Here is a 25,619-nt window from a genome sequence, read left to right as displayed (position 1 = left end):
TTTCTTCGTTTTGAAGATCTTCGGAAGTAATTATTAGATTATAAATAGGCATTGGTACGCTGCGTTTCATGACCAAGTTACAACGTTGTACAAACATCTGAAGACTGAAAAGACTACTGAAAACACTCCTCAAAAATGGCCGGTGAATCCTCGGCGGCTGCAGCGACATTGGCGGTCTCTCCGGTGACGGAGGAGGAGATTACTTTGACGGTGAAGTGGAGCGGGAAAGAGTATACCGTGAGAGTGTGTGGAGACGACACAGTTGGAGAGCTGAAAAGGCGAATATGTGAAGTGACCAACGTGCTGCCTAAACGACAGAAGCTCCTTTACCCCAAAGTCGGCTCAAAGCTCTCCGATGACTCTGCTCTGCTCTCACAACTATCCCTTAAATCCTCTCTCAAAATGACCATGATCGGGTTTGCTCCAATCCCTTTTACATTGCTGCGAACATCTGTTTTTTATTTTCCCATGGTCTTTAAGGTTTTTTCTGTACTGTAATATAGGGTAGTAATATGCTTCTGGAAGTTGATTCTGTGAAGAATCGAAGGATCTTGGTAAACGGGCTGTGTTTATTTCTATTTTTTCTTCTTTTAAAGTCTTTTGTTGTTCAACTTTTTAGCAGTAATAAAAATCTGATCTTTTAATCTGTTGCTTAAGCCGTTAAATCATAAATGTGTGTGCTACATCTGCGCTGTATAGGTCTATAAATTTGTTGTTGTAATGGAACTTTTGACAGCCACTTGTTCTGTATAGGCATATAGAGTATGTTGTTGGGATGTATAGGCACGTAAATCTTGTCAAGGTTTAAAAAAGTGTGAGACTGATTAGTACGAGCAAAATCACGGTACTCATCACGTTTTTCAATTCTTTTTAGAAGAATTAGGCCAAGATTAGTAATCTATAAACCTTTGTGCTAGAATACAGTTATGTTTGTGGCTTAATTGAATATCTTGGTGAATTGTAGAATTTATTATTTGGCTTGTTTAAATTCTAGGTAGACTGTAAGGTTCAAATTTTTGAAGGAAAAGGAATTCTGGATCCATAATCCTGGAGGACACTACTATTCAGTCTGATTTAGATATTGGAAATAGCTTACTAAGTGGCATGAGTTTTGGTATGTAAGGGGAATTAGTCTAGTTATGACATTTTGTTTTGCTCTTCTCATTTCAAATATACTTTGTTTTGCAGCACCGTTGAAGATGATATATATGTGGATCTAGTGGATCCCCCTGAGGTTGTGGATGATTTTGAACTTGGGCAAGATGAAGTCATAGAAATCAAAGATAAAGAAGTTAACAAACAGAAACTTCGGAGGCGTATTGAGCAGTACAAGGTAAGTTTATCTTTGTAAATTGTCCAATATGGGGAGCTCTATTGATGGCATTCCGATTAGGGATTCTATCAGTTGCGAGCAGTCAGCAAGGGGTTGTTGTAGCATAAGTAGATTCCCCAGTAAAATCTAACCAATGGATGGATTTTTTTTGGACGTATTGTCAGTTGCAATTTTTTGCTTTTATCATTCTGAGGAAGCAAGAAAAAAGAGTTTTGTATTATTACTCCTTGGAGCTCTAGTTATAACTTTTCGTTGAGAAAAATGGAAATTTTTCAAAATTGCTGCTCTGTGATGCTTCTCTGCTTGATTTAAACATTGTCAGGCTTCTTCTTTTTTACTTGTTAGATCTTAGTACTATTCATTGGCACTAAGCACTAACAAATCTCTATGAAAATTATGACTTGTCATTTTCTTGCAAGAGTTTTACTCAAAGTACCTACTGGATAACTTGCCCAATTTAGTGGAGGAGGGTTCAGACTGCTTGCTGGGTGCCCACCTGAAGCTAGAACAGGAGTGAATTTGTTGGACTTGTTTCTTCTTCTTTATGTTATTAGCCTTATTATGTGATAAAAGATGAGTTTGGGATTTCATTTAGGCATTGGCTGTTGGGGAGCTTTGCGCAATGATTGAAGTTTATGTCTGTCAAAAGTTTGCAGTTAGATCTATTGTCTATTGTTCTTTCTGTGGAGTAGACTTGAGCTTCATTGAGGCTGGCTTCGGGATTTTTGCCTAGGGTCGCAGCAGTGTTTTATCTGTGGATTTGGGGTGTGACATTTGAAGTGTATTTTAGCATATGTATTACTTTTCACCTGGTTGCAAAATTGTGACTTGCATAGTTTAGTAGGTATAACTCTTGCTACTGATTGTTGAATCATTGGCTATTGAATTTAGATAGTGCTCCGCAACCCATGCCGTGAAGGTAAAAAACTACTTGTTCTGGATATTGACTATACCCTGTTTGATCATCGGTCATCTGCTGAGAACCCAATTGAACTGATGCGACCTTGTAAGTGTATCTTCATTTTTCTTCCTATGCTTTCTTTGGCGGCGACCAAATTCTGAACAACCGTCTTCAATAATCTATTGCAGATCTTCACGAATTTCTGACTGCTGCTTATGCGGAATATGATATTATTATCTGGTCTGCAACCAAGTGAGTTTTCTTTGTTTATTGTCATACAAGATTATTGTCAGGGTTTGTTTTCATTCTTTAAGCAGTAGGGCAAATAGCTCTTATATCATCTGTGGTACTCACCTTCTTTTCAAAAATTCATCAATACTCTTCATAAGTGCTAGTTCTATAATAGGTCAGTGCACCTTTCTGGACATCTTCTGCAACCATGGATTTTTCAATGTTGATGAAGCAAACATTGAAAATTACTAGTTCATTTAGGTGTAAGAGATAACAAAGTGACTCTGATTTTGGTTTATATCATCATTTTGGAAGTTGATAATTCCGGGACTAAATACTTTGTCTTGTATACTTAATGAGTCATTCCAAAGTTTCTGGATTATATACAGCCATTTAATATCTTGTAATATAATATAAATAAACTAGACTCAATTACTAATCTTAAACAAAACAGTGGAAGATGTAAGCAGAAATAGAATAACTAATGATCTTACAAAAAATATTGGGAAAAATGAAGAGAATAAAGTTTTTGTCCTAAACAGAACATCCAGAAAGAAAAATTCAAAGCAATTGCTAAACATGAGATAAAAAGTTAAATATGTTTGCTAAATTCCACACTCCAAAGTATGAAATGCTGCTTTTGAAATAGTATTGAAAAAGCGAAAGAGAACACTTCATGAAAGGGGAATGTTTCCCACGTAAAATGTTCCAGCAGTTAATGAAAGAGATAAAGGTCTTTGGTGTTGCATACTTCCAATGGAGCTTTGATTTTGGAACAGGCTGAAGAAGTTGATATTGCGAAAATATAGATGACACAGATAAGAGTTTCAGTGCAAAAAAAAGTAACTTTGATATTGATGTAACCCCCCTTATATGCAAGTGCTTGAACTCCATTGACTTTCACTTTTACAGAATGGAAGGTTCCATTGTAGGCATTTACATCATAATACAGGATCTAAGCATAGTGGCAAAATAGGTCCACACAACATGTTATTATGATTCTTTTCCATCATTCTCTAGACAGCGTTATATGCAACTTAGAGAATAAGTCATTGGTTTTCGAAATTTCCTGAATGCATTTCCAGCATAACTTTTGCTTTAAGATTGACACCGGAGTAGCTTGTATCTCTGTGATTTTGCTATATTGACTCATATGTAGAATTCATCTACTTGTTTCTCGATCAAGAAAGTTTCTACATATATGTATCCTTTGGACTTGTAGGCTTTGGTGTGTTGTGGATGATGGAACTTCACTGTTTCTTAAGCACCAAATGACTGATTGTTTTGTTTGTAAATTCCAAAATGATTGTAAATGATTGGAATTACATGGATTTCTTTATTGTGACTTATCTCTTTTCTTTTTTACAGCATGAAGTGGGTTGAATTGAAGATGGGACAACTTGGTGTACTCGATCATCCTAATTACAAAATTACAGCATTGCTGGATCATTTAGCTATGATCACTGTTCAATCAGATACTCGTGGGGTCTTTGACTGCAAACCACTTGGCTTGATTTGGGCACATTTTCCAGAGGTGGTTCACTTTACATTTTGCTTTCTTCTGGGTTTTATTTATGGATGGATGGGCATATGGTGCTTGTTTCTCAAGATACTTTTAATTTTACAAGCTTACACATGACCAACTGGTATATGCACTGTAGCATCATATGATATTCTTTTGTAATCTGGAGCAACATACTACTAGATTGCTGACATATCTATCTCTTGCTATTGATGCTCTTTCCAGTTTTACAGCTCGAAGAACACCATAATGTTTGACGACCTACGAAGGAATTTTGTAATGAATCCTCAGAATGGTTTGGCCATAAAGCCATTCAGAAAGGCCCATGCAAATCGTGGCACTGATGAGGAGCTGTTGAAACTCACGCAGTACTTGCTTGCTATAGCAGACATTGATGACCTTAGCAGCATTGATCATAGCGACTGGGAGTCATTTAATGAGGACAGTTACAAGAGAAGACGACAAGAATGAATGGGGGGATTGTGTTTAGAATTGTATCTATACCCCTTAGGGAACATGTGGGTCTTATTTTGTTTGTCAAAGATGCAATCTACTGTGTGTTTTGGTAGGATCTGAAGCGTCTTCTCTGCTTAACCTGCAATGGCATGGTGATAGGCGGGTTATATTATATCAAGTCTAAAAAGTTCACAAGGGGTATTGAAATTGGACTGTAAAAATTATGTATTCTCCTAACTATAGGCATCGGTTTCATGATCCATTTGTTCTATAAGTGGATGTGAAACACTGAAGGTCTTAATTCCTTAATCCTGACTCTCAGGCTCCAGAGTAATTCCGAAGGCCTAGTTTGGGGATATCGAATTTGTGAAATGGTTCCTCGTACTATGAACTCCTATAATTGGTCGAAGTCTGCAACTTTTGGTCAAATTATTTTTTTTTGGTCGTTTTCCTTTTGAGCTTGTTGCTGTTTAGCCGCTTCTTTTAATCTGTTATATTCTGAACATCACGTGTTCGACGTTAAATCAAACAAGGTCACTTCAAGAATTGGTTCTCAAAATTGATGGGGGGCAAAGTAGCATCTGCAGTCACATACAGGCGAAAAAAGCAAGGGTGGATGGCAAGAGGCTGCTAAATCAGAGCGGGCAAAAAGGGCTCTTTGCTTTGAAGTTACTTATTTTCGCAATTCTTTTCACTCTCGAAGAAGTAATCAAGTCCAAAGAGTCCGAACGTAATCTCTACACGAGTGCAAAGGTGTTTTCATATACTGCCTATAGGAGAGCTAGGAATGGAGAAGCTTCCCCATATCCGCCCGAGTCTTTGGTTGGTCTTTAAGATCGTTGGTTTTAGAAATGAGAATGTGGGACCCCGAAAATCCTCTTCGGCCCCATGTTGCCGCGGAGCGTTTCCTGTACTCTCTTCCTTTTTGGCAGCTTGATAATTCGGGGAGGGGGGAAGAGGGCAGGAACGGTTGCAGGAAGCACTGCAACAGTTCCTGACTGCAACCGTTCCTGACAGTTTACGGGCAAGATTTGGTTAAAAAAAATTGTATGGTTCAAATCTCATCTTGTATTTCGTTTTTAACAATATGTGTGGGATCCACAAAATTTTGTTCTAGAATTACATATTGTTAAAAGTAAGTTATACCATGTGTAAACAGAGTTACGTCGTGTGTAAAATGCACATAACCTTTAGGAATCGTTCCTGCCCTGGTCCGTAATTTGGATGTAACACGGCAAAATTGATAGGACAAAAACTGTTTGATATGACCTTTGGCAGATCTACAAGTACAGGTCGGCTCATGTAGGAGATTCGGATACCAACAAGCCGTATTATTCTTCCTCCTGTGAATACCTCTCCTTCCCTTCTATGAAGGTAATTGAAACTATCTCAAATTTCACGTTACTGGCTCTTGATTTCTTCACCTCTTTTTTTGATATTTAACTTAAGCATCGAAGTTAATTCAGGGGTATAGCTCCACTCTGTGACCCTGTAATTTGTTGCTGGCAGAGTAACCTTATCAAGGTGTCTGCATCAACTCAGGAAAGGCTGATCCATGCATGCACAGAGAAAATGATTAGTGAGGGGATTGCCATTCTTGTACCTTACTGTCGAATGCGAACTCTGCAAAATACAAGTATTTCTGTATCATGAAAAATTCAACTATTTCTGTATTGAGGGAACTGAACTTCTCGTGCAAAATACAAGTATTTCTGTATCACGTGAATTTTCAAAGTTCGTACAAATATAATCATATTGTATGGAACTATGAAAGCTCGTTCAAGTATAATTGTATCGTATTAATTTTTTGGTAAAAAAAAAAAATTGCATGAGAAACTTAATATTATGGATTGGATATGCCTTACATAAGGACATTTAAATACTAAAATTTGAAAAGAAAAAAATATTAACCAAATCCCTTCTTATTTTCACTTTCAATTCCACCTCCTTATTATTGGGAGCAGAAGTTGGAAATCAGATCTCCTTATTATATTATGCCTAATTGCTTGAAACTGTTAAATGGTACTGAGTCTGAAATGGTAGCTTGGCTTGCATTTTAGATAGAAAGTTGAATCCAAATCATATTATTATCATTACAACTCAAACGTCGTCCAGCATCTCTTCTGTCGTGGGTATAGTTTTTCCTAAAATAAAATTTTTGAATCGTTTTCTTTCATTGTATTTTTTGGATGAATAATAATAAAAAAAAATGAAAGTTTTGGCTTAATCAGGTACAAATAATAACATCCATTAGTATTTTTTTTAAAAAAAAAAAAAATCTGAAACTAAGATAAGTCTTACAATCCCATGTAATATTTGAAGTGTGAAATACAATAATGTGCGATACTGTATCTTTTTGCTAAATTAGGATATAGTACTTTCATCCCTTAATTTTCAATTGTTAAAAAAAAAAAAAAAATCTGATAAATTTACATTACAACTTGACATGAAATTATCGCATCTGATTGGAGAGAAGCTATGAATGGACGGACCAACTTCTCTTTAGTGCCTCCTTGATTTTTGGTCCTATTTGAATCTTCATCTCCCTTAATGAATTCCAAATTCTGAAGAAAATGGCCCACGCATGAAATTGTATTAATTGTCGCTAAAGATCATAATTTCGAAGACAATTTTGCAATCACGTAACTCATCCATGACGAAGATTAGGGGAAAAAAAAATGCTTTACGTCTTTGCATCCCTTGGATTGGATGCATTGAAGAAAGATTCAAGAATTGCATCAGAAGAGAAGACAAACGTAAACGTGAATTAGTGTCTAAAAGTCGAGGAGGTATTAGTTTAACGTTGATACCTCAGAACATAGAGATTTTGAATTATAATCCCTTATTTTCTTCTCGCTTCTTAATCCCAGTTAGAAAAAAAATTTTAAAAAAATATATAGATCACTTGAAGGTCTGTCCAAGAAATTAGCTCAGGACAAAATCAATGAAAAGGAAGAATAGAAGGGCAATTGAAGGCCGAAAATAAATGGAAAAGTTGAACGTCGGTTTGGTTCAAAGCACACAGCAAAACGGCAGGCCTTGGCCGCGGAGACAAACGCGTGGGCTTTGAATCCGTAACAGTTCCAAAAAAGGATAACAATTTCCTTACCATCTCAAATTATCAATAACGTCAGCAACTTTCTTTTTAACTTTATGTGGTTTTGGGGGTCTACAATCACATTAATTATGATTCATTATCTCCTTCCTTTTCTGCACACTCAAGATAAACAGCAGATGACATAATGCATTGCATACTTCCACACTGAGCTGTCACCACATCTTCTCTCTTTATCATCGTACTTAATTAGTAGAATCTCTCCACAAAACCCAATGTTACATGCTTCTTCTATTCTTGCATGTTTTGAAGAAGCCGTCACCATCATCTTAATTAAATTCCCTTCAAAGAAATCTTTTGCCAAGCACTACAAATTTGAGGCCTGCAGCGAGAATTTGTCAATCAAGTGGAAAATGGATGGCAGCCCACTTCGGCACATTGGAAAAAGATCAATGGGTTTTGTTTTGATTTTGATGTCTTGGCTCCCTTTTTTGGTTCCATCAACTTGTAAGCGGAAATTATGTTTTCTTTTTCTTGGTGTTCATGTTCTCAATTAGCACTTGCCTAAAACAAAAAAAAAAGTTTTCATTGAGGAGTACTAGTAAGTTAATGGGGGCCTTCAAAATAAGTTTTAATGACTTTCTTAAAATCTTTTCATGGTGAAAATTTCAGTTTTGTTGCAGATGCATACGATCCTTTGGATCCTCGTGGCAATGTTACTATCAAATGGGATCTCATGCAAGACAACGACGGTACACAAGACGTAAGTAAGTTCTTAATTTCCACACACGGCAAATGTGTGTTGTGTGCGAAATGTACACGTACGACTCTGTGTCTGTGTGAGTGTGTTTTTCCAATGCATATCTGCAAGGAATCCACGAGTAGCTTTTTGTGGCGTCCACAAAGCCTTCTGAGGAACTTTCTTCTTGTACATTGCATTTGGAATTTTGCATGGGGTACGTATGTACGATGATGTATCTTCTGGTACAGCTATTACAGACATGTTGCTTGTTCCGTCCCACGTTGGGCTAGCGTGTGTGGTTAGTTTGAGCAAAGGTCTCCGGGTTTCGCCCTGTAAATTGTCATTGGCCCTCCATTTAATCTTTGCTTCTGGGATTGAAATTTGCTCATCTGCTATTACTGCCTCTGATAATCTTAATAGTGCTTGCTTCATGCTGAATATTATTTTAATTTGCTGGCTATTAACGAAGAATTAAAGGTCATGATTTTCCATGATTTTTGAGTACTGCTGAATCTTGATTCATGCAAGTTTCCAGGAGTCTAGTTCTTAGCACCTGCCGAGTCGAAGGAAAAGTCGTACAATTACCATAGTTACCTTAGTAAACGTCTCTCCTGGTCGATTATCTTGCCCCAGCTAGAAACTTTTCGAAGGAATGGAAGCTTTAGCACTTAATAATGCAGACGATAATGCATTTGAATTTGGACTCACGTATATATGTAGTTTTTTTATCCGGAATTTTGCGTCAAGAACCGAGGTTGATCTTCTTAAAAATTTGATAGGGAACCTCAAGTAGGGACAGCTTTGATAGTGCATCATGCATGTAAGACAGTAAGAATTACATCCTCTTGATTTTGGATGAATCACACTTGAAAGGCAAACTTCCTGACCTCAATTACCTCATTCTTATAATTTTCTCCTCTTATCTTAGTCTCAAAGTGCTCGTAGAATCATCTAAGCTGCTTCAGTTGTTTAGAGTGGAGTTGTTTTCGTTTTACCAGGTCAGGGTATCAATTTTCAATTACCAGCTTTTCCGACACGTAGAGCCACCTGGATGGAAATTAAGTTGGATATGGCCGGGAAATGGGGTAATCTGGGACATATGGGGAGCTGAGGCCACTGAACAGGGAAACTGTTCTGCATTTAGGGGAAGACAGCTTCCTCATTCTTGCGAAAAGAAACCAGTTATCGTCGACCTTTTACCTGGAGCCCCTTACAACAAGCAGGTGGCAAATTGTTGCAAGGGAGGGGTTTTGACATCTATGTCACAAGACCAAGCAAAATTTGGGGCTTCTTTCCAGATGAACATAGGTAGTTCTTCCGTAAATGGTGGTCCAATACCAGGTGTCCCTGCAAACTTCAGTCTTGGACTCCCGGGTTATACTTGTGGCGATCCATTCAAGGTCCCTCCAAGCAAGTTCATTGAGGATCAAGGCCGGCGAAGGACTCAAGCTCTTGGTAAGCAATGTCAAACAAGCATTCTTGAAGCAGGAGATCTGATCTGTAGGGGAAGTATTTAGCACTCTTGCAATCTTGGTATTTGCTCAAGATAGACATAGAATTCTAAGTTTTGCAATTGATATTATTGTTTGAATTACGAGATAACAGGGATTCACTGCAGGTACCTGGAATGTTACTTGTTCGTACTCACAGTTCAGAGCATCAGTCTCCCCAACCTGTTGTGTTTCCCTGTCTGCATTCTACAATGACACAATTGTTCATTGCCCAAAATGCAGTTGTTCTTGCCTAGGACAACCTGGAGCAAAATGTGTCAAGTAGATGTCCATGTTCAATCTTTGCACTTTCTAAGTTTGCTACCCTAGCTTCTGATGCTATCTATAATCAATTGCTTTCGTTGTCCATGGCAGGCCTGGTGAACTGCCTCCTGTATTGCAGCTACAACAGGATCAAGAACCGGAGCCTGTGGTTCTGTGTACGCATCATATGTGCCCAATAAGGGTGCACTGGCATGTGAAGCTAAGTTATACACAGTACTGGAGAGTGAAGCTGACAGTTACAAACTTAAATCTTGTCAAGAATTATAGTCAGTGGAACTTGGTAGTGCTGCATCCCAACTTGAGAAATGTAACACAGGTCTTCAGCTTCAATTATAAGCCTTTAAATCCATACGGCCAAATTAGTAAGTTTTTCCTGTTCCCATCATTTCTACCATTAATTGATTTGCTCTTGTGATCTGTCACCTCTCCAACATTAAAGAACAATCAAAATTTTGGGTTTGGAGGGCGTTTAATTAAAGATTGATTTACACACCAGTTTTCAATTATGAAGATCGATCAATCAATCAATCTACACACAACCAGAGTTTTACAATTTCTCTCTCTCTTACTCTCAAATTTCAGATGACACCGGAATGTTCTATGGAATTCAGTATTACAATGACATGCTGCTGCAATCAGGGGAGAGCGGAAATGTGCAGACAGAGCTATTGCTGCGCAAAGATCCAGGGCTTTTTACTTTCAGGAACGGATGGGCTTTCCCAAGAAAGATTTCCTTCAATGGTGATGAATGTGTGATGCCTCTACCTGATGAATTCCCAAGACTTCCAAATGCAGACCAGTTGGATGCACAGCCATTACCAATCTCCATCGTAATTCTGTTATCATTCATTGTATATTCAATGATTGAATGAAATTTTTGTTGTCCAATCGAAGATTCTTTGAGATGCATGCCTATGTGAAATTAAAAGGCTTAATTGCAAACTGTACCCTTAAACTAAAACCGGTTTGTACATTGCACCCCAAACTATGAATTGTAGCAATATACTGCCTTTATCTTGAATTTTTAGCACATTACTCAATTACCATTAATTTGGCGGGATAGGGGTTCGTGAAAAGACTTCAAAAACCTTGCAAAATATACGTGCGTTGCCTAATTTGACCTTTTAAGACTCCCACAATTGCGACTAATTAATGACATCACAAGCAATTTTAGTTCACATGCAAGGATTTTATTTTCTCTTCTTCTCTATTATTTTTCCATTTTTTCACAGTTAAAACAAGGAAAAAGAAGTTTGCTGCCTAATCTTTAATTGGGTCTGACAGAACTTGGACCTAAATATTAGACCTGAACTAAATGTGAGTCACATTTGTGTTATACTAGACACAGGCCCAATTAAAACTCAACCTATATATGAGCATAATTATATATGTAAAAAATATATAATAATATCTATAATTTATAATTAGCTATACTACATATAGAGGGGGAGGATGGGATTTTGGATAAACAAAAATCTGTCATTTTATTTACTTCCTAAACTACCCTTTATGATACGGGAAATTTTGGTATAGACAAAAAATTATCTATCTTTGATAATTGCCTACTACCAATATGATTTTTTACCAAGTAATATGTTTTTTTTTCATATTCTATTTTTCAACTTATTTAGTAAATCTTAATTTTAATTAGCAACTACCAATTATGGTTATGAATAACTATCAAATAACTGCTTTTTATAACTTTTATTTTAGTGATCTTTTTACATATGTATTTTCAAAATATAAAACCAATTTTCTTGAAAATGATTTCAATAAACATACTCAAAATATTTCACATATATTTTTTTCTGTTAGTTGCACACACATTAGTGTGTGCCTTGAATACTAGTACATATTAGAACATAAAATGTTAATAATTTATAAGTGAATTTTTATTAATATATAATTATAAAATATAAAATATATAATTATGTATTTAATTATGAATTTGGGCTAAACCCGATTTAAGCCCAAAACTCATATAATAGTGTGAGTTGAACTTGAACCTTTTAAATATAAATCCAAAGTTCAAAATCCCAAAATCCGAAAATCCATGTAACTTTTGAGTTGAATTTGAACTTGCTGAATTCCAATTTAAAAAATTCGATTGACACCCCTCTATTGATAGGACAATGTTGGCAAGAACGGCATTCCGCAAACAGCTGCTAACACCCCATAGGTTGAGGAGCAAAAGGAGGAATCCACCCGAGGTAAAATAAATAGAAAAGAATAATGGTTTGGATGGTATTTAGTAATTTCCCTTTTTTTAGTATGAGATAATGGTATCTCATCTTAATAATGAATGGAAGAATTTCTAGGTTTGGCCGTAAACCTTATTCAGTCTTAGCTTTCAATAAACGAAATACTGTGCTATATTTTTGCGGCAAAAGACCGCGGGGCAAGGCAAAATTCTAGTTCATACCTCAACTGTTCCACTTAGGTTGTAGCCTTCTAGGTCCTCCCTCTGTTGATGCATACCAACTCTATATTCGTTTGCAAAGCTCGCCTCCCCCTGCCCATCCCACAACCACCACCCCCTCCCCCCCCCCCCGGGGGGCATACCCAGTCTAAGGAAAAGAAGAATCTCCAAGGTTTGCTAGTAGAGCAGTGAATGCAACCGCAAAAATATTTCTATTAACCACGTCCGTGGTAATGCAATATTACAGAGTGCACGAGGCGAAAGAAAATAAATTACTGAAATGGCATAAATAATCATTCTTCAGATAACCACCTCAGGTAAGTCAATTGCCAAAAATGTCAATCTGATGGCAGTGACAACCAGGTGCAAATGAGGACTACAGTTAATAATAAACTCTCGGGGGGAAAAAATGAAAAGAACAGAAAAGAAAGAGAAGATTAACAAAATATGACATAAAACCACGAACTAAGGCAACAGGCAAAACCTGGAGATAAAAAGCAAAAAAGATTAGGAGACCTCGGCTTGATCCTTCCACATGGAAGCCACAGTTATGTCTCTGGTAGACAAAATTAGTTGAAGAACCGTCAGGAGGCAATGCAAACGCCCTAGCTATTATGCAGCTATTAATGTACAATGATCAAAGGTTAAGTTGGCCAGGAGCGTGATCACGTCCGGAATTAGCATCCTTTTGTTTCAGAGAAAGGTTAGCCAGCTGAAGATCAAGATCTTTACTGTTATTGCGTCGATGACTAGAAGGCTGCTGCTGCTGCTGAGGTTGCTGCTGCTGCTGCTGATACAAGGCTCGTAATCTTCCTACTTCTCTTTCTAATACTTCGTGTTCCACTGCACATAGCATTGATCAAATTAGTTCCTGAAAGAAGAAATAGCTGAACTTTCTGCATAGAAACTGTCTGAGCTCTTCAATCAATCACAGAACCAAGGATTCAATACCATTATGTGCATACCAGTGGTAATTTAACACTTTAGAGATACCTAGAAAGTGAATCCAGGTCATTCCACATGGAGTACTCAATGAAAGAGTAAAAAGAAACTAAAATGCACTAGCTGAGACATCTCCAAATACGGACCATACACCAAGCCATACAGCAAGAGCTACTACAAGCTAGAGAAACCAGGTGGAGCATAAAAAGGAACACTGCAATCAGCCAGTGACAGCCTGCTTTTAAGTCAAAAGAAGATTATAAGCTTTCAAACTCGAGTTTGCTAACAATCATTAGAATTCCTTGATATAAAAAAAGGTTAAAAAAAAAAAAACATAAGCACTTCTCTTTGACAACAGACGAAGGCTAAAGACAACATCTTGTTAAGCTTCTACACTTCAATAATCCCTTTTCAGCATCTTACTTTTTGCTAAAAGCCAAACAAATCCATAATGAATGGTACCAGTGTCCTATAACGATTAAGATCCAAACCTGCTTTCAGGTAGAAAAACTGTTTAATAACTATAAGCAACATCAGTTGCAGGTGCGAAAACTAGTTTTTGATACCGTAATAAAAAGAGATAACAACTCACCATATTTAATGAGTTGCTCCTGAGCTAAACTTTCTAGGCGCTGCTTTAGAGCTTTATTCTCCATGTTGAGAATAAGATGTTGCTGGTTGAGGAACTCAAGCTCAGCAGAAACTTCAGAACCTTCTGCCTGTGTTCAATATAAACAACATACAAGTCAATAATTTGTAGCATCCTACTAATTAAATAAAGGCACAACCTTCTGCAAGTGTCCTAGGACTTAGCAATACATGCCTGTAGTGCTTGCACGTTCCTTTCCAGCTCAGCTATGTACTGAAGTTTCCTAACTCGTGAACGCTGAGCAAATTGCCTGCAATTTATAGAAGTATGCATTTTACGAAATAGTTACCAAATATATGGCATCACATCAAACCATTATTACTACATCTTTTAAACCTTCAGACAAGCTCCTAGAACACAGGCAACCATATATCTACCTAATCGTAACCATTCTTTCATACATATTAGAAATTCCTCACCAGGCATGCAGGCTTTTACCAAGAAACTATGTTCAACAAATTACTACAGCTATTTGAGCCAATAATTATGGAAAAAGACAAAATAAAATGCCAAAATGATATATCTTGTAAAAGCTTAATATAAGGTTCATTTAATCCAGTATAAACCTCAATTATCCAAATAGTACTGTAGGACCATAGCAAGCAAAAGAAGAATATTCCATCGATGCCATGAGCATGAGAGTCAACCAGATAAGGAATGAGTTCTTTTCATACATCCAAGTAAATGCAGATTATCAAAGCTAACCTAACACAATGATAAAAAATTATGTATGACTATATCATGTCTAAGAAGAATAGGGCATGAATGCAACGAGTGTTGACTGACACTAAACTAATAAGTTCTCCATGCAAGTTTTATCCAACTAAATGCAAAAAACCAAAGCAAGATTATAGCTGAAAAGACACAAAGCAGCATTTGGGCCATTTTAATCATCACTGGCTAAAATATTGACCAATAAACAATCTTAATGTGGATTAGACAACTTGAAGGTTCTGAAGATGAGTAAACATACTGCTTTGCACGTTTTGTATCTGTTTCAGATGTAGCAGGCTTTCCATGAGATGCATCTTTTTTATCAGAAGACCCTTTTGAATCCTGAGGGCCAGAGTCACCTATATCATGTTTCTCAGTAGCTGAACTAGGAACTACATCTGCTTCTTGATGAGCACATGACTGTCCTGAGCTTGGGAGAATGCTGCTGGGAGAAGGAAAGCCACGCAGATGCGTGACTGAGCTTAAAGAAGCATCCCATGCTCGATTTTTATGCTTTCTCAAAGAATTTGGCTCTGCAACAAAAGCAGCATGCTGAGCATCTCTGTAATGATCAAATTCTTGAGATCCCCATGAAGGCAGAGGCAACATGTTATATCTGCTCTCATCTTGAGCAGCATAATCTATGCTCCCAATGTTGGCAGCATCAATATATGCAAAGGAGTCACTTGATGAGCGCCGATGCCCTCCTCTACGTACTGGGGTTTCTGGCTCATTAAGGAGATCATCCAACCATGAAGGCTGCTCCTCTATTAGATAGCTTTCAGAGGAAGTACGTTGATGGTGTGAGTTCCCGTCTCGGGCCCTCATATTACCTTTCTGCCCAGTAACTGAACTAGGGATGTAATCAACAAAAGGTTGGGTTATGCTAGGAAAAGGACTTTTAGGAGGCAGTAATGAGTTCCTGCCATTGTACATCATATTTCTCATGCTAGCAGGGCCCTTGGAATTTGCCATAGCCCAAGCACAACTAGTCCCTGTCAAAGGAAAATGAGTCAAAATTAGCATAATGAAATACATTAGTGAGATTTCAATAAAAGGTATGAAAAGGGAGGATAAATTCCCGGCATAAGAAAATATGCGATTAAGTATCTCGACTCAAGTAAATCAGCACGGTAATTAGGAAACCAAGTAGTTGCTCATAGGAATACAGTTAACCATTCCATAATGAGAAAAGACAAGGATTCAGAGAACCACATCTCAAGCACAAAGTGTTGTTCCTAGACATACATTCACCAGACATTAAAAGATAACTTACTAGATACCAGACATGAGGAATTATGTGTAACTTAGCTTCAAAAGACATAATCAAAGCATAAACCACGATGTAAAAGAGAAATGCCTTTTGTTAGAGTCCATCAAGAACTCAAGATCAATTTGATGCAAGAATAAAGAGTTGTGACAGAAAAGATGTGGAGGCATTTTGGCATTCGAAACAAAATTGTCGTTTATCCCAGTAATGGAGACAAAAAGATGTGTAGGCATTTTGGCATTCGAAACAACATTGTTGTTTATCCCAGTAATGGATACAAACGTCTTCCCACCTATCCAACTTAAAACTACTTACGACACCAGAGAGAGAGAGAGAGAGAGAGAAAGATCCATCTAACAAGGAGCTGCGATTGTGATCTGCTTTTCTTTAGTACTAAAACAATCATAAATAAAGCTATAAAGGCAAATCACTAAATTAGTCCCTGAGAAGTCAAATGCCAGCAGCCCACCATCTCCTTTACATTTGCAAACTAGCACACTTAGCAACAGCAGATGTGATATAATGCACTTCCTAAAGCACCTCTACCTTCAAACTCAAATAGAATAAGGAACAAAAGAAAATTCCAATTATAGCAACTCTTCAAAGATGGAGCTAGAAAATCCAGTGCCAAGTGCATCAACCGCCCCTCTATAAACTTAACTCCGATAGGACCCAAACTTGGATCAAGCTTTATTTTGCTACACATACATAAGAAGATCTAACAGAAATGTGATGGCTAAAACTTATGTTGGACCTTGGTTAAACCAGTTAAGACATATAACGGAATAGCAAGAAGCACAATAGGGTTGACTGAAATGAAGGAAAACATATATTTGAGAAGGAAACACATTACAAACCAAAATTTCAATCCACATTGGAGCCTCAATCACCAATAAGCTAATTATAGCAGTGAAAAGGTGTTGAGAGCAAAAATGCGCATAATTGCAGAACCATATATGCACTGGTTCCATAACCCACCTTTCAACAAAAATAGCACTTAAAAATTTTCCAGCTTTAGTTAACTATTTCCACTCTACACACTATTTCAGCAGAGCAGTCGATTAATAAAAGGAATTCATCCAGATAGGCTCTCATCATTACTGCCTTAAACTATCCAATTATCTTCAAATTATATTGGTAAACACTTCCCATTCAAAATTTTCTACTTACTGAGCGGAAAAAAAGACACCTAAATCTACAGTCTCTGAATCTCGTATATTTGGACAAAATGGGACATGTATGCTTGTAAGTACGGATTAATTTTTTTTTTTTTTTATATTCATATTTATGCTACTGCATCGCATCCCAAAAGTAAAAAGGATTTGCTTCCTATTTTGCCAAACGAACAACAAGTACTAACCCCCAACTTCTGCTTGTATAAATACCTAAACAAATCAGACATCAACAAATTTCTCAAATCTCAAGCTTCATCCTGCAACACTTTTTAACCATGTTTTTCAGTCAGCTCCCAATCCAACATTAATTATAAAAACACAATAAACAATAAAGCTGAAGAAGATTCATTGCTTTTCCAGCCACATTTGCTCACCAACCAAAGCAACAAATTACGGGAAATCAGATGATTCAAAATCAAATAAAATAAATTTTATGCATCACAAGCTTTTTGTACGTATAACTGAAATGCTAACCTTATTGCGCCTATCAATAAGATCTTTGTCACCGTGATTTGGTAATTCTCTCTTTCAGTGTTTCGGTTAGGGTTTGCTCTCTTCCTCGAAGCTGCCCCCACTCCTCTCTCTCTCTCTATCTGCCTCTCTGTCTGTCTCCGTCTCTCTCTCTCTCTCTGTCTCTCTCTCTCTCTAGTTTGTCGTTGACGGCTCTGCTGGGTTGGAGTAGGGGCTCAGATTGAGTAGCACTATTAACTATTAACTGGATTTTTTTTAATACTTCATTTTTTATGATTCTGATATTTTATGTTCTCACCCTTATTATCTGTAGTCATTTATTTATATCTAAATTATTATAATCTTATATATATATATATCGCTAATAGAATGAGATGAGTAAGTTTTGTATACACCATGAGCGTGCATTTTTTGTTTATATTAATAGATTTAAATCATGTCACAAAATATGAATTTAAATTTAAAATTTAAATTATATGCATGCATAACAAAAGTTGACATACAGCAAGCACGTAAAAAGTTTATTCTTTAATTTATATGAAATAACTTAACATCAAAAAAAAAAAAAAGAATCGAAATTGTAATACGATTTGTGATGAGTAATAAGAAACTAAAACTTAGTTAATTTCATATGAAATTTTATGTATAATTAATACAAGTGATGAAATATATTATGAGTGGTGTTGATTTTTCAAAACAATTTTATTAGGGAATAATGGAGTTAAGTTTTGTGTAATGCAAGGGAGAGAAGCCAGTCCTTATAACTGGACAGAATTTTTACAGCTCAGAGTTGAAGTACAAGTGTGGGACTGTATTGTTGACAATCTGCCTTAAAAGTTGATGCCCAACACATAGATATAGGTAGTGGTAGAGTATTAGTATTTGCTTATTAAAAGACGCGTACCCAAAGGGTAACACGACTTTTATTTTTTAAAACTGTTAGAATGATGCTAATCAATGAATTGGAGAAAGGAAAAAGCGTAACGATAATGAAAGTGGTGGTACTATACAATAATATCACCTTTATTTAAGCCTAAATCTTCATCCTATTGGTGGTAATGTAACGTCGAACAATGTCAGTTTGCGATTTCTTTTTTTGGGATAATGATGTAGTTTGCGATTAGGATAAAGGCTAATCAACAGCGAAGAGAGAGAGTGGGGCCGTGGGGGGTTATGTAATCTTACCAACTAAGCTCGTGAATTGGTCACAGCCATTAATTCTATAAAACTAGTCACACTTTGATTGGAGAACTTTCTACCATTTTGCCCCTTTAATTGGAGAAATGCTCAACAAACTGCAATCAGTTTTCAACTAATCTGGAGTTGATTTGTTAGGTTTGAATGGTTATACTATGCTTTATTACCCCAATTTTGTTAAAAAAAGAAAAAAAAAATGGTGGAGGAAAAAAAAGCTAGTAGATTAATTGTGCGAGCCTAACATAGAAGCATTTACGCGTTCGCATCTGATTGAATGAGCGGAAATGGGCTGTCAATACTCAAATCGCAGGCAGGACCACGCTGCACCCCCTTACTTTATTCTGCTTCCAAACTTTACTATAATGCTTCCAAAATTCCACTTTCGGTGCCAGTCTGGTCAACTCCAGACGCACAATTCCCAACACTTAACCGTTAACATTGCTGTAAATTCATGTCATTTCTTTTGCCCTTTTTTTTTTTCTCTTACAGGAAGAAGTTTAAATGGATTCGCCTTCCATCACCACCAGGGACTAAAACAAACCTATGAGCAGGCCTCTGAGACATTTACAGATCGCTCATCAACATAATCCTCACATCGGTAAAGAGAATTCGAACACACGATTTTTTATAACAAAATTATTCGTTTTTACTAATTGAGCCAACTTGTGTTGCATGATTTTTTTTGCCTTGCACCATGGAGAACGGAGTTATGCCCCTGCCCACTCCTTTAGGATAAAAGAAGGTTTCGGAATTCAAGTTAAAGGCCAACATCCTTTTTTTCCAAAAAAAAAAAAAAAAGAAAAAGAAAAGGGGTTAAAGGCCAACATCCTCAACCGCAAAGAATCTAAGAGTTGTTTCGGACAAGGTTCAAACATAAAAAAAAAAGCTTTTATTTGTTTGGTAATCTAGAGATCAAAAAAAACTAGAAGAGCATTATAGCCATCTAAAAGCTTTATGTCACGTTTAAGACAACAGTAGTAATATCATGATTCAACTTACTTTTCAACTTTCAAACTACCTCGTGGATCGGGAAGGCATGCTGAGACGTCGAACATGGCAACTAAATTAGCAATGCCACTTACTGCAGGTATTGACTATAGAGTGTCTGCTGTTACCGCTACAAATAGTACTGGAATTCAATCAATGGAACCACCTGAAGGCGAAGGTCCTTTATTGAATAGCAAGCAAGAAGCTTTTCTATGAGCTGAGTAACCATCATAACAGCTCAAACCAGAAGGAACTTGTGCACAAGTAATTCCTAAAAGCAATTGAGAAACCATGCCATGCAATGCAACTAGCAGTTGGTCCCCCTTGTGGCGTGGGAAGACAACGCCGCACCACCAATTTAAGGGGCCATCGCCATCTCACAGTTCATCACAAGTACCCGATGATTGCATGTAAGCAACAAGAAAGAGGAGGAATTACAAAGAGAAAACAGGGTTAAATTGTATGATTGCACTTCCATGTTGTTCCCAACATTGTACAGTGCTTGTTTGATGAGAGTCTTCCCTAAATATGAGACCATGTCTTGCAAAACTTAAAAAACGGGGCGAAGGCCATGAATGAATTTAGACAGTAATTTTCACCCCAAAAAAGGGAAAAACCAACGGTATTGCCATTTTTTTTTCTTTTCATTTCTGGTCCTAACAGATAAAAGATGAGTTCAAGACCCAAGAAGCTTCTTCCATCTTGCATATCCTAAAATGAGAAGGAAGAGTAATATACAACCCGCTGTACTACCACCGACAAGCGGCCAGAAGACCCCATTGGTATGGAAGAGTGTACAAGGGATATTCATCCCAAACGCACCAGCAATCAGAGTCTCTACAGCAACCGCAAATGAGGCAATGGTCAATGTCAGTTGCAATTGAATAAGTTCGTTTCGCTGGTTGTCAAGTTGGATGTTGACATAATCCTCTGTGTCATCAATGTATTCCCGAACCTGCAAAAAATAGGGGGGAAAGGAAAAAACATCAACAAGAGGACGTAGAAGGAGGAACTGGGTAGCTGAATCACCTCACTTGAAAAGCAAAATAGGAAAGAAGATTACAAAAATGAAACAAGTTTTCAGTACGATCTAGACAAGTTTTATCTGTTTCTCTGTTTATATAGGAAAACAACTTCAATTTATTAAGCCAGAATGTTGGGGACTAGTCAGGAAAATTTTCTAAAAGAGACAATTTAGAAGCTTCATTTCTCTTCAATCTCCATAGAAGCTTTCAGGATCACAAAATAGAGACTCTGCACATATATCAAACTTCCAAGCAAAGTTAATGAAATAAAAGAGTTTTCTAGGACCACCATCTAAGAATTTCTCAATACTACACAATAGATTTTTCAGGAACTCAAAAAAAGAGGAAGGGTGCCACCAAAACCAATGCTTATCAATTTTAATTTTTTTGGTCTAATCGAAGAAAACTACAGTCGGTAAAGAGCACTCACAGATAGTATCTTGTTACGAGTGCCATCCAACTGCATGAAATAAGCCTCAAGCAACATTTCCAAATCCTCAACATCATGGTCATTTGAATGATTGATGGTCAAACTCCCACTTGTTGTAGAATTAAGTCGTTGAAGAAGAGTAGCAGCAGGTACATTGTTATTTGAGACCATAGCTCCCAATAGAGCCTCAGATTGCTGATTTTGAATCCACTTCCTTGTCAAGTATAACTGGGCCATGTCTTCGTTGTCATCCAAAAGATGTTCAATTTCATCTCTGACCTACAAACAAGCTCCATTAACAAAGCTCCAGTGAAAAATAAAAATAAAAAAAGATCCATAAAGAAGTTGGATGGAAAATCTGCTCTTGTGTGGCATTATATTATCTGCATTGATTTGTTCCACTTGCCAATCAGAGATATTTAAGACTAACTTTTGGAATATATAGTACTCCCTCTGTCCCATAATTTTTGTTACACTTCAGTATATGTGTTTTTTGTGAACGGTGGAAAGGTAGTGGTATATTCTGCAAGTTTTTCCCATTTTGCCCATATGAGATTGCACTGACCGGTCATCTTTTGTTTCAATAGTTGCAAGATGGGACAATCATCATAAATGTCGGCCCGTGTATCTTTTGTTGATACCATCTCAAATTTGAACCAATTTCTTGCATGATAACACGCTTCTCCATTTAATGAACCAACAAAATGCAGTGCAACTCAAGTGGATGATTGGCCTAGCAAACAGATCAAAGCAGGAGTTAATGGGCGCCGCACCACTCTCTACAAAGAAAAAGCTAGTAAAACTAAGGGTCGGAACTGGAATTTGGTAGATAAATTTTTTGCTATTTTGGGTGACACTTGGGACATACCAAAAAGGAAAGTATGACAGTTTCAATGGCATGGAGGGAGTAATATATATATATATATATTTTATACACATACTTGTACAGAAAATGGAAAAGCTTAAAACAGGACAGGTGCTTTGAGCATTGGTGAATGAGAAGAACAGGAGAGCATTTCGTGGCTTAAGCAAATATCCAATGGATGATAAAAAAACTGGGAGTCCATCTGAACGGGTGTTTTTAAAAAAAGTTCCAACTGTAGATGGGTGTCTACAAAAACATTTAACATGGTGTTTTAGAAGTGTTTTTAGAGGTGCTTTTAAAGATGGTGCGGAACCCCTCCCCTCCCAGCCCTTCTGCCACCTTCCACTCACTTCACTCCTACCCAGCTAACGAACCACACCAGCACACCAATCTTACGTTAATGCATTCAATCTTTTTTATTAGTCACCAAACAACACCAGTCCTTTCAATTCTGACCAACAAATGACATTATGCATGACTTGTTGAAACTTCTGCTTGTAATCTTTTCCAGCAAAAAACCAAAAGACAAAGACATGTAAAAGCGTGATTTTGTCTCCCATTACTGTAAGGTTGGGATAATCAAATTTTGACCTGAATAACAAAACTGAATAAATAAGTACCTTTTGTACACGTGCAAGCAATCGGGTAAGATTGCTTTTTAAACTCCGAACACGCTCAAGATTCTTGGTGCTAACATTCATAGCCAGTTCATCTAAAACAGGGTAAGCATCTCTCTCTAGCTCTGCCACACTGGAATCCAAGAATGTACAAACCACTTCTAATGCAATCTCCAGAACCTGGAACTCAAATGGAAGCTCTGCCTGCATACCTTCAACAGTTTCTGGTGCAGGCAACCATTGTTCAGATGTTGGAAATAGCATCTCATCATCTTGTGCAACTATTTGGCCAGTTCCATCATTCTTGAAAGCACTTTTGTGAGGAAGTTGCTGCCTCAGCTGATCAACAAATGGAAGAACATCCTGCCTCAGAGGATCAACCAGCAATACCTCTTCAGCTGTAACTATAGCTCTTATGAACTCTAAATTGACTACCATAGCCTTTTCCCTAGCTGCAAACCAAAAAGCAAAAATTAAAGGTTGGAAAGTACAACAAAAATGAACAAGTAAAAATCTTGAAATTCATTGAGCTCAATTCATCCAAAAAAAAAAAGGAGAGGAAGAAGAAGAATATCAAAATGAAAAGAAATGCACTTTCTGAGATTTTTGCAGGATAATAGACTATACCAGCCATGAGACATACATTGAGGATCATCCCTTACTCAAAGGCATTATTTTTGTTATTTATGAGCTCTAAGCCTTAGGGACAGCCATCCCCTCAAGAAAAATGCACAACATTGCCAACAAAAATCACACAAAAATTGGAAAAAAGAAAGTGTCAAGGATTTATCTAACCGGTCGATACACACACTTCCACACCCCCAAAAGGGACAAACTACAGTATTAAAACAACAGTGGCCACACGAAAAACCACGGTCACACTCATGAGCACCCACTAGAAAATTTTAATTGAACTCAGTCTTCCTCGTCCACTAAGTAACCACATTTATCATGATAAGCATCCCAACAAATTTAGGAAGCCTCCGAGTCAGCAGTCTAAAACCATACCAAGAGAATAGAAAAAGGAACTTCTCATCTTGCTCAATCGCCAATAATAGCAACCCAATCCTATCACCTGATCTCAAAGCAAGAATAGTAAGATGTTTAGAATATATGAGAACCAATTTTATCTCCAAGCATCTATCTTGGTAGCTCATAACAGCATCATCTCACAACATAAAAATGATTGCTTATATGGGTAAAATGAGCAGAAAAGCAAAAACTCTACAAAGTTAAGCCATGTTATCTAAAAGGATAACTAAATCTCTTCAATAAAAATTTTTATCCCCCCCCCTTCTTTCCAAACTGGAAATACAATCTATACTTGCTCCCAAAAAGGGCTCAAGAGTGGCATTCACTGCAGTTAAGAGATTTGTTCGTTGAATTCCAAAAAGGGAAGGCTAATTCAACTCCCAGATGCACAAGCAACTTTCGGTTTGATCCTAGTGGAATTTAAATTCAAACAAAGAAAAAGAGAAGACAGGCCCAATATCAACCTGTACTATCTAGCAATGGCATATAACGGCCTGACTGATGAAAAATTCAGATGCCTAGTAGTCTATGCTTCAACTGCTGAATTGTCAGTCACGAGAAACCGTGTAATGACTGTTAGGGTTAGGATGAGGGTCTCCAGAGTTAATCTATATAAAAAGTTTAGAGTACAAGGCTGAAAATACTAATCTCTTTCGTAATAGCAGAGGTGCTACAATTTCCCTCCCATCTAATAGGAGAAGAATGTACCGCTATTGAACTCTCAGATTCAAGGCTGAAAATCAGTGCGAATCATCTTGGTACCACAGCAAATGAAGACGCAAAATTCTAGATAATTCACAAAGCAACGACCACATATATCATTGTAGCCTATATCAGGCAATGAAGGTGAGTATTATTATAGGTCAAAGGTCAATTTATTGCAATAGACCAGAGCAATTGTTTATCACCAATGCATTATTCCCATCAAAGTACAAGAACATAGACTTTAAAAGGAGAACAACGATAACGCCATAGATTAGAAACGATTTGAGGGTTCAGAGGATAAGATGAAGATCGTTGCTAGTATTAACTAATGAATAAAACAAATTTACCAAGAATACTGGAGGAATGAGAGAAGATAGGGCCGAGAATTCGGAGATCACGAGCAGGTATAGAGACGCGCTTAATAATGACGCTTTTATCGCACTCAATCAACTCCGACTGCCCCGTCCGATCAAACCTCATCCACAGCCTCGCCGCCCCACCCGCCTTCTTCTTCCCGACAGAAGCCTTATTATTATTCCCGGCGGCTGCCACAATCGCCGTAGAAGAAGAAGAAGCAAAATTATTATTATTATTAATATTATTATTGGGCACGACCGGCACCAGGGCAGAGCTAGTGGTAGCTTCAATCTCCGGTGGGTGGGGAGGCAGCGAAGCCTTCTTCCTCCTCCTAAACAGGGATTGCGCCTTCGCCATCTTCATAATTCACTACCCTCCTCCCCTCCTCTTCTTATGTGTGTGTGTATGAATGCAGTGTATGGTATTACAATAGAGTCTTCTGTATATGTATAGATGTGGTACGTAAAGGAGGAAAATTGACTGTGAGATTTAGCGATTGAAGAAGGAGGAGGAGGAAGGGGGGTGGCTTCTCGTTAACGATGTTCTTGGGCTTCTTCCTCGTCTTCGTCTTCTTCTTCTTGTAGTAGCTCCATATACAGAAGAAGACTCCTCCAGTCGGGGGAATGACTGGCTGCTGGTGGAGTCGTGATTCTGCGTTTTTAGAATATATTTTTGGCGTAGCAGTTGGCAACCAAGTTGCAGCACTACTACAGCTCGTGCTTCCTCCCTTTTTCTTTTTTCTTTTTTTT

The 25,619-nt window shown here is 37.4% G+C and overlaps 4 protein-coding genes across 12 annotated transcripts; 2 read left to right on the top strand and 2 right to left on the bottom strand.

Annotated features, from left to right (window-relative positions):
- Positions 1-57: 57 nt before the first annotated feature.
- Positions 58-4,872, top strand: LOC113731895 (ubiquitin-like domain-containing CTD phosphatase). The gene is made up of 6 exons (XM_027257401.2): positions 58-416; positions 1,189-1,333; positions 2,225-2,339; positions 2,423-2,486; positions 3,834-3,999; positions 4,213-4,872. Exons 1-6 carry the CDS (start codon positions 136-138, stop codon positions 4,456-4,458), a joined length of 1,017 nt encoding a protein of 338 aa, XP_027113202.1. The 5' UTR covers positions 58-135; the 3' UTR covers positions 4,459-4,872.
- Positions 4,873-7,637: 2,765 nt separating this feature from the next.
- Positions 7,638-10,924, top strand: LOC140036849 (COBRA-like protein 6). The gene is made up of 6 exons (XM_072079819.1): positions 7,638-8,005; positions 8,182-8,261; positions 9,239-9,695; positions 9,859-10,012; positions 10,106-10,377; positions 10,598-10,924. Exons 1-6 carry the CDS (start codon positions 7,774-7,776, stop codon positions 10,885-10,887), a joined length of 1,485 nt encoding a protein of 494 aa, XP_071935920.1. The 5' UTR covers positions 7,638-7,773; the 3' UTR covers positions 10,888-10,924.
- A 1,773-nt stretch (positions 10,925-12,697) lies between these two features.
- LOC113731892 (uncharacterized protein At4g06598) lies at positions 12,698-17,932 on the bottom strand. 9 transcript variants are annotated; one of them, XM_072079815.1, is made up of 7 exons: positions 17,659-17,932; positions 14,999-15,734; positions 14,196-14,275; positions 13,969-14,091; positions 13,719-13,867; positions 13,428-13,611; positions 13,121-13,277 (listed from the first exon to the last, which is right to left on the bottom strand). In XM_072079815.1, coding segments are annotated over exons 2-4 (798 nt in total). In that variant the 5' UTR covers positions 15,715-15,734; positions 17,659-17,932; the 3' UTR covers positions 13,121-13,277; positions 13,428-13,611; positions 13,719-13,867; positions 13,969-14,089. The 9 variants fall into 9 exon arrangements, with proteins under 9 accessions (XP_071935912.1, XP_071935916.1, XP_071935917.1 ...); XM_072079816.1 differs by having other exon boundaries at positions 13,523-13,611; XM_072079813.1 differs by having other exon boundaries at positions 13,428-13,886.
- A 2,341-nt stretch (positions 17,933-20,273) lies between these two features.
- LOC140036848 (magnesium transporter MRS2-4-like) lies at positions 20,274-25,568 on the bottom strand. Its single transcript, XM_072079809.1, has 4 exons — positions 24,861-25,568; positions 22,780-23,228; positions 21,295-21,573; positions 20,274-20,794 (listed from the first exon to the last, which is right to left on the bottom strand). The coding sequence occupies exons 1-4, from the start codon at positions 25,231-25,233 to the stop codon at positions 20,516-20,518; spliced, it is 1,380 nt and encodes a 459-aa protein (XP_071935910.1). The 5' UTR covers positions 25,234-25,568; the 3' UTR covers positions 20,274-20,515.
- Positions 25,569-25,619: the final 51 nt, after the last annotated feature.

This window comes from Coffea arabica, chromosome 2e (genome assembly GCF_036785885.1).
Source record: "Coffea arabica cultivar ET-39 chromosome 2e, Coffea Arabica ET-39 HiFi, whole genome shotgun sequence".
Taxonomy (NCBI): Eukaryota; Viridiplantae; Streptophyta; class Magnoliopsida; order Gentianales; family Rubiaceae; genus Coffea; species Coffea arabica.
This window is presented reverse-complemented; position numbering and strand designations above follow the sequence as displayed.

Bases quoted from the DNA above. Each gene is read 5' to 3' on its own strand.
- LOC113731895 (XM_027257401.2), top strand. From the start codon at position 136: ATGGCCGGTGAATCCTCGGCGGCTGCAGCGACATTGGCGGTCTCTCCG. The intron at 417-1,188 runs GTTTGCTCCAAT...TTTGTTTTGCAG, and splicing joins CTCAAAATGACCATGATCGG to CACCGTTGAAGATGATATAT. The intron at 1,334-2,224 runs GTAAGTTTATCT...TATTGAATTTAG, and splicing joins GGCGTATTGAGCAGTACAAG to ATAGTGCTCCGCAACCCATG.
- LOC140036849 (XM_072079819.1), top strand. From the start codon at position 7,774: ATGTTACATGCTTCTTCTATTCTTGCATGTTTTGAAGAAGCCGTCACC. The intron at 8,006-8,181 runs GTAAGCGGAAAT...GTTTTGTTGCAG, and splicing joins TTTTTTGGTTCCATCAACTT to ATGCATACGATCCTTTGGAT. The intron at 10,378-10,597 runs GTAAGTTTTTCC...CTCAAATTTCAG, and splicing joins AAATCCATACGGCCAAATTA to ATGACACCGGAATGTTCTAT.
- LOC113731892 (XM_072079813.1), bottom strand. From the start codon at position 15,714: ATGGCAAATTCCAAGGGCCCTGCTAGCATGAGAAATATGATGTACAAT. The intron at 14,276-14,998 runs GTATGTTTACTC...TATAAATTGCAG, and splicing joins GATACAAAACGTGCAAAGCA to GCAATTTGCTCAGCGTTCAC.
- LOC140036848 (XM_072079809.1), bottom strand. From the start codon at position 25,233: ATGAAGATGGCGAAGGCGCAATCCCTGTTTAGGAGGAGGAAGAAGGCT. The intron at 23,229-24,860 runs GTAAATTTGTTT...TTTGGTTTGCAG, and splicing joins TCATTCCTCCAGTATTCTTG to CTAGGGAAAAGGCTATGGTA. The intron at 20,795-21,294 runs GTGAGTGCTCTT...TATTTTTTGCAG, and splicing joins CTCGTAACAAGATACTATCT to GTTCGGGAATACATTGATGA.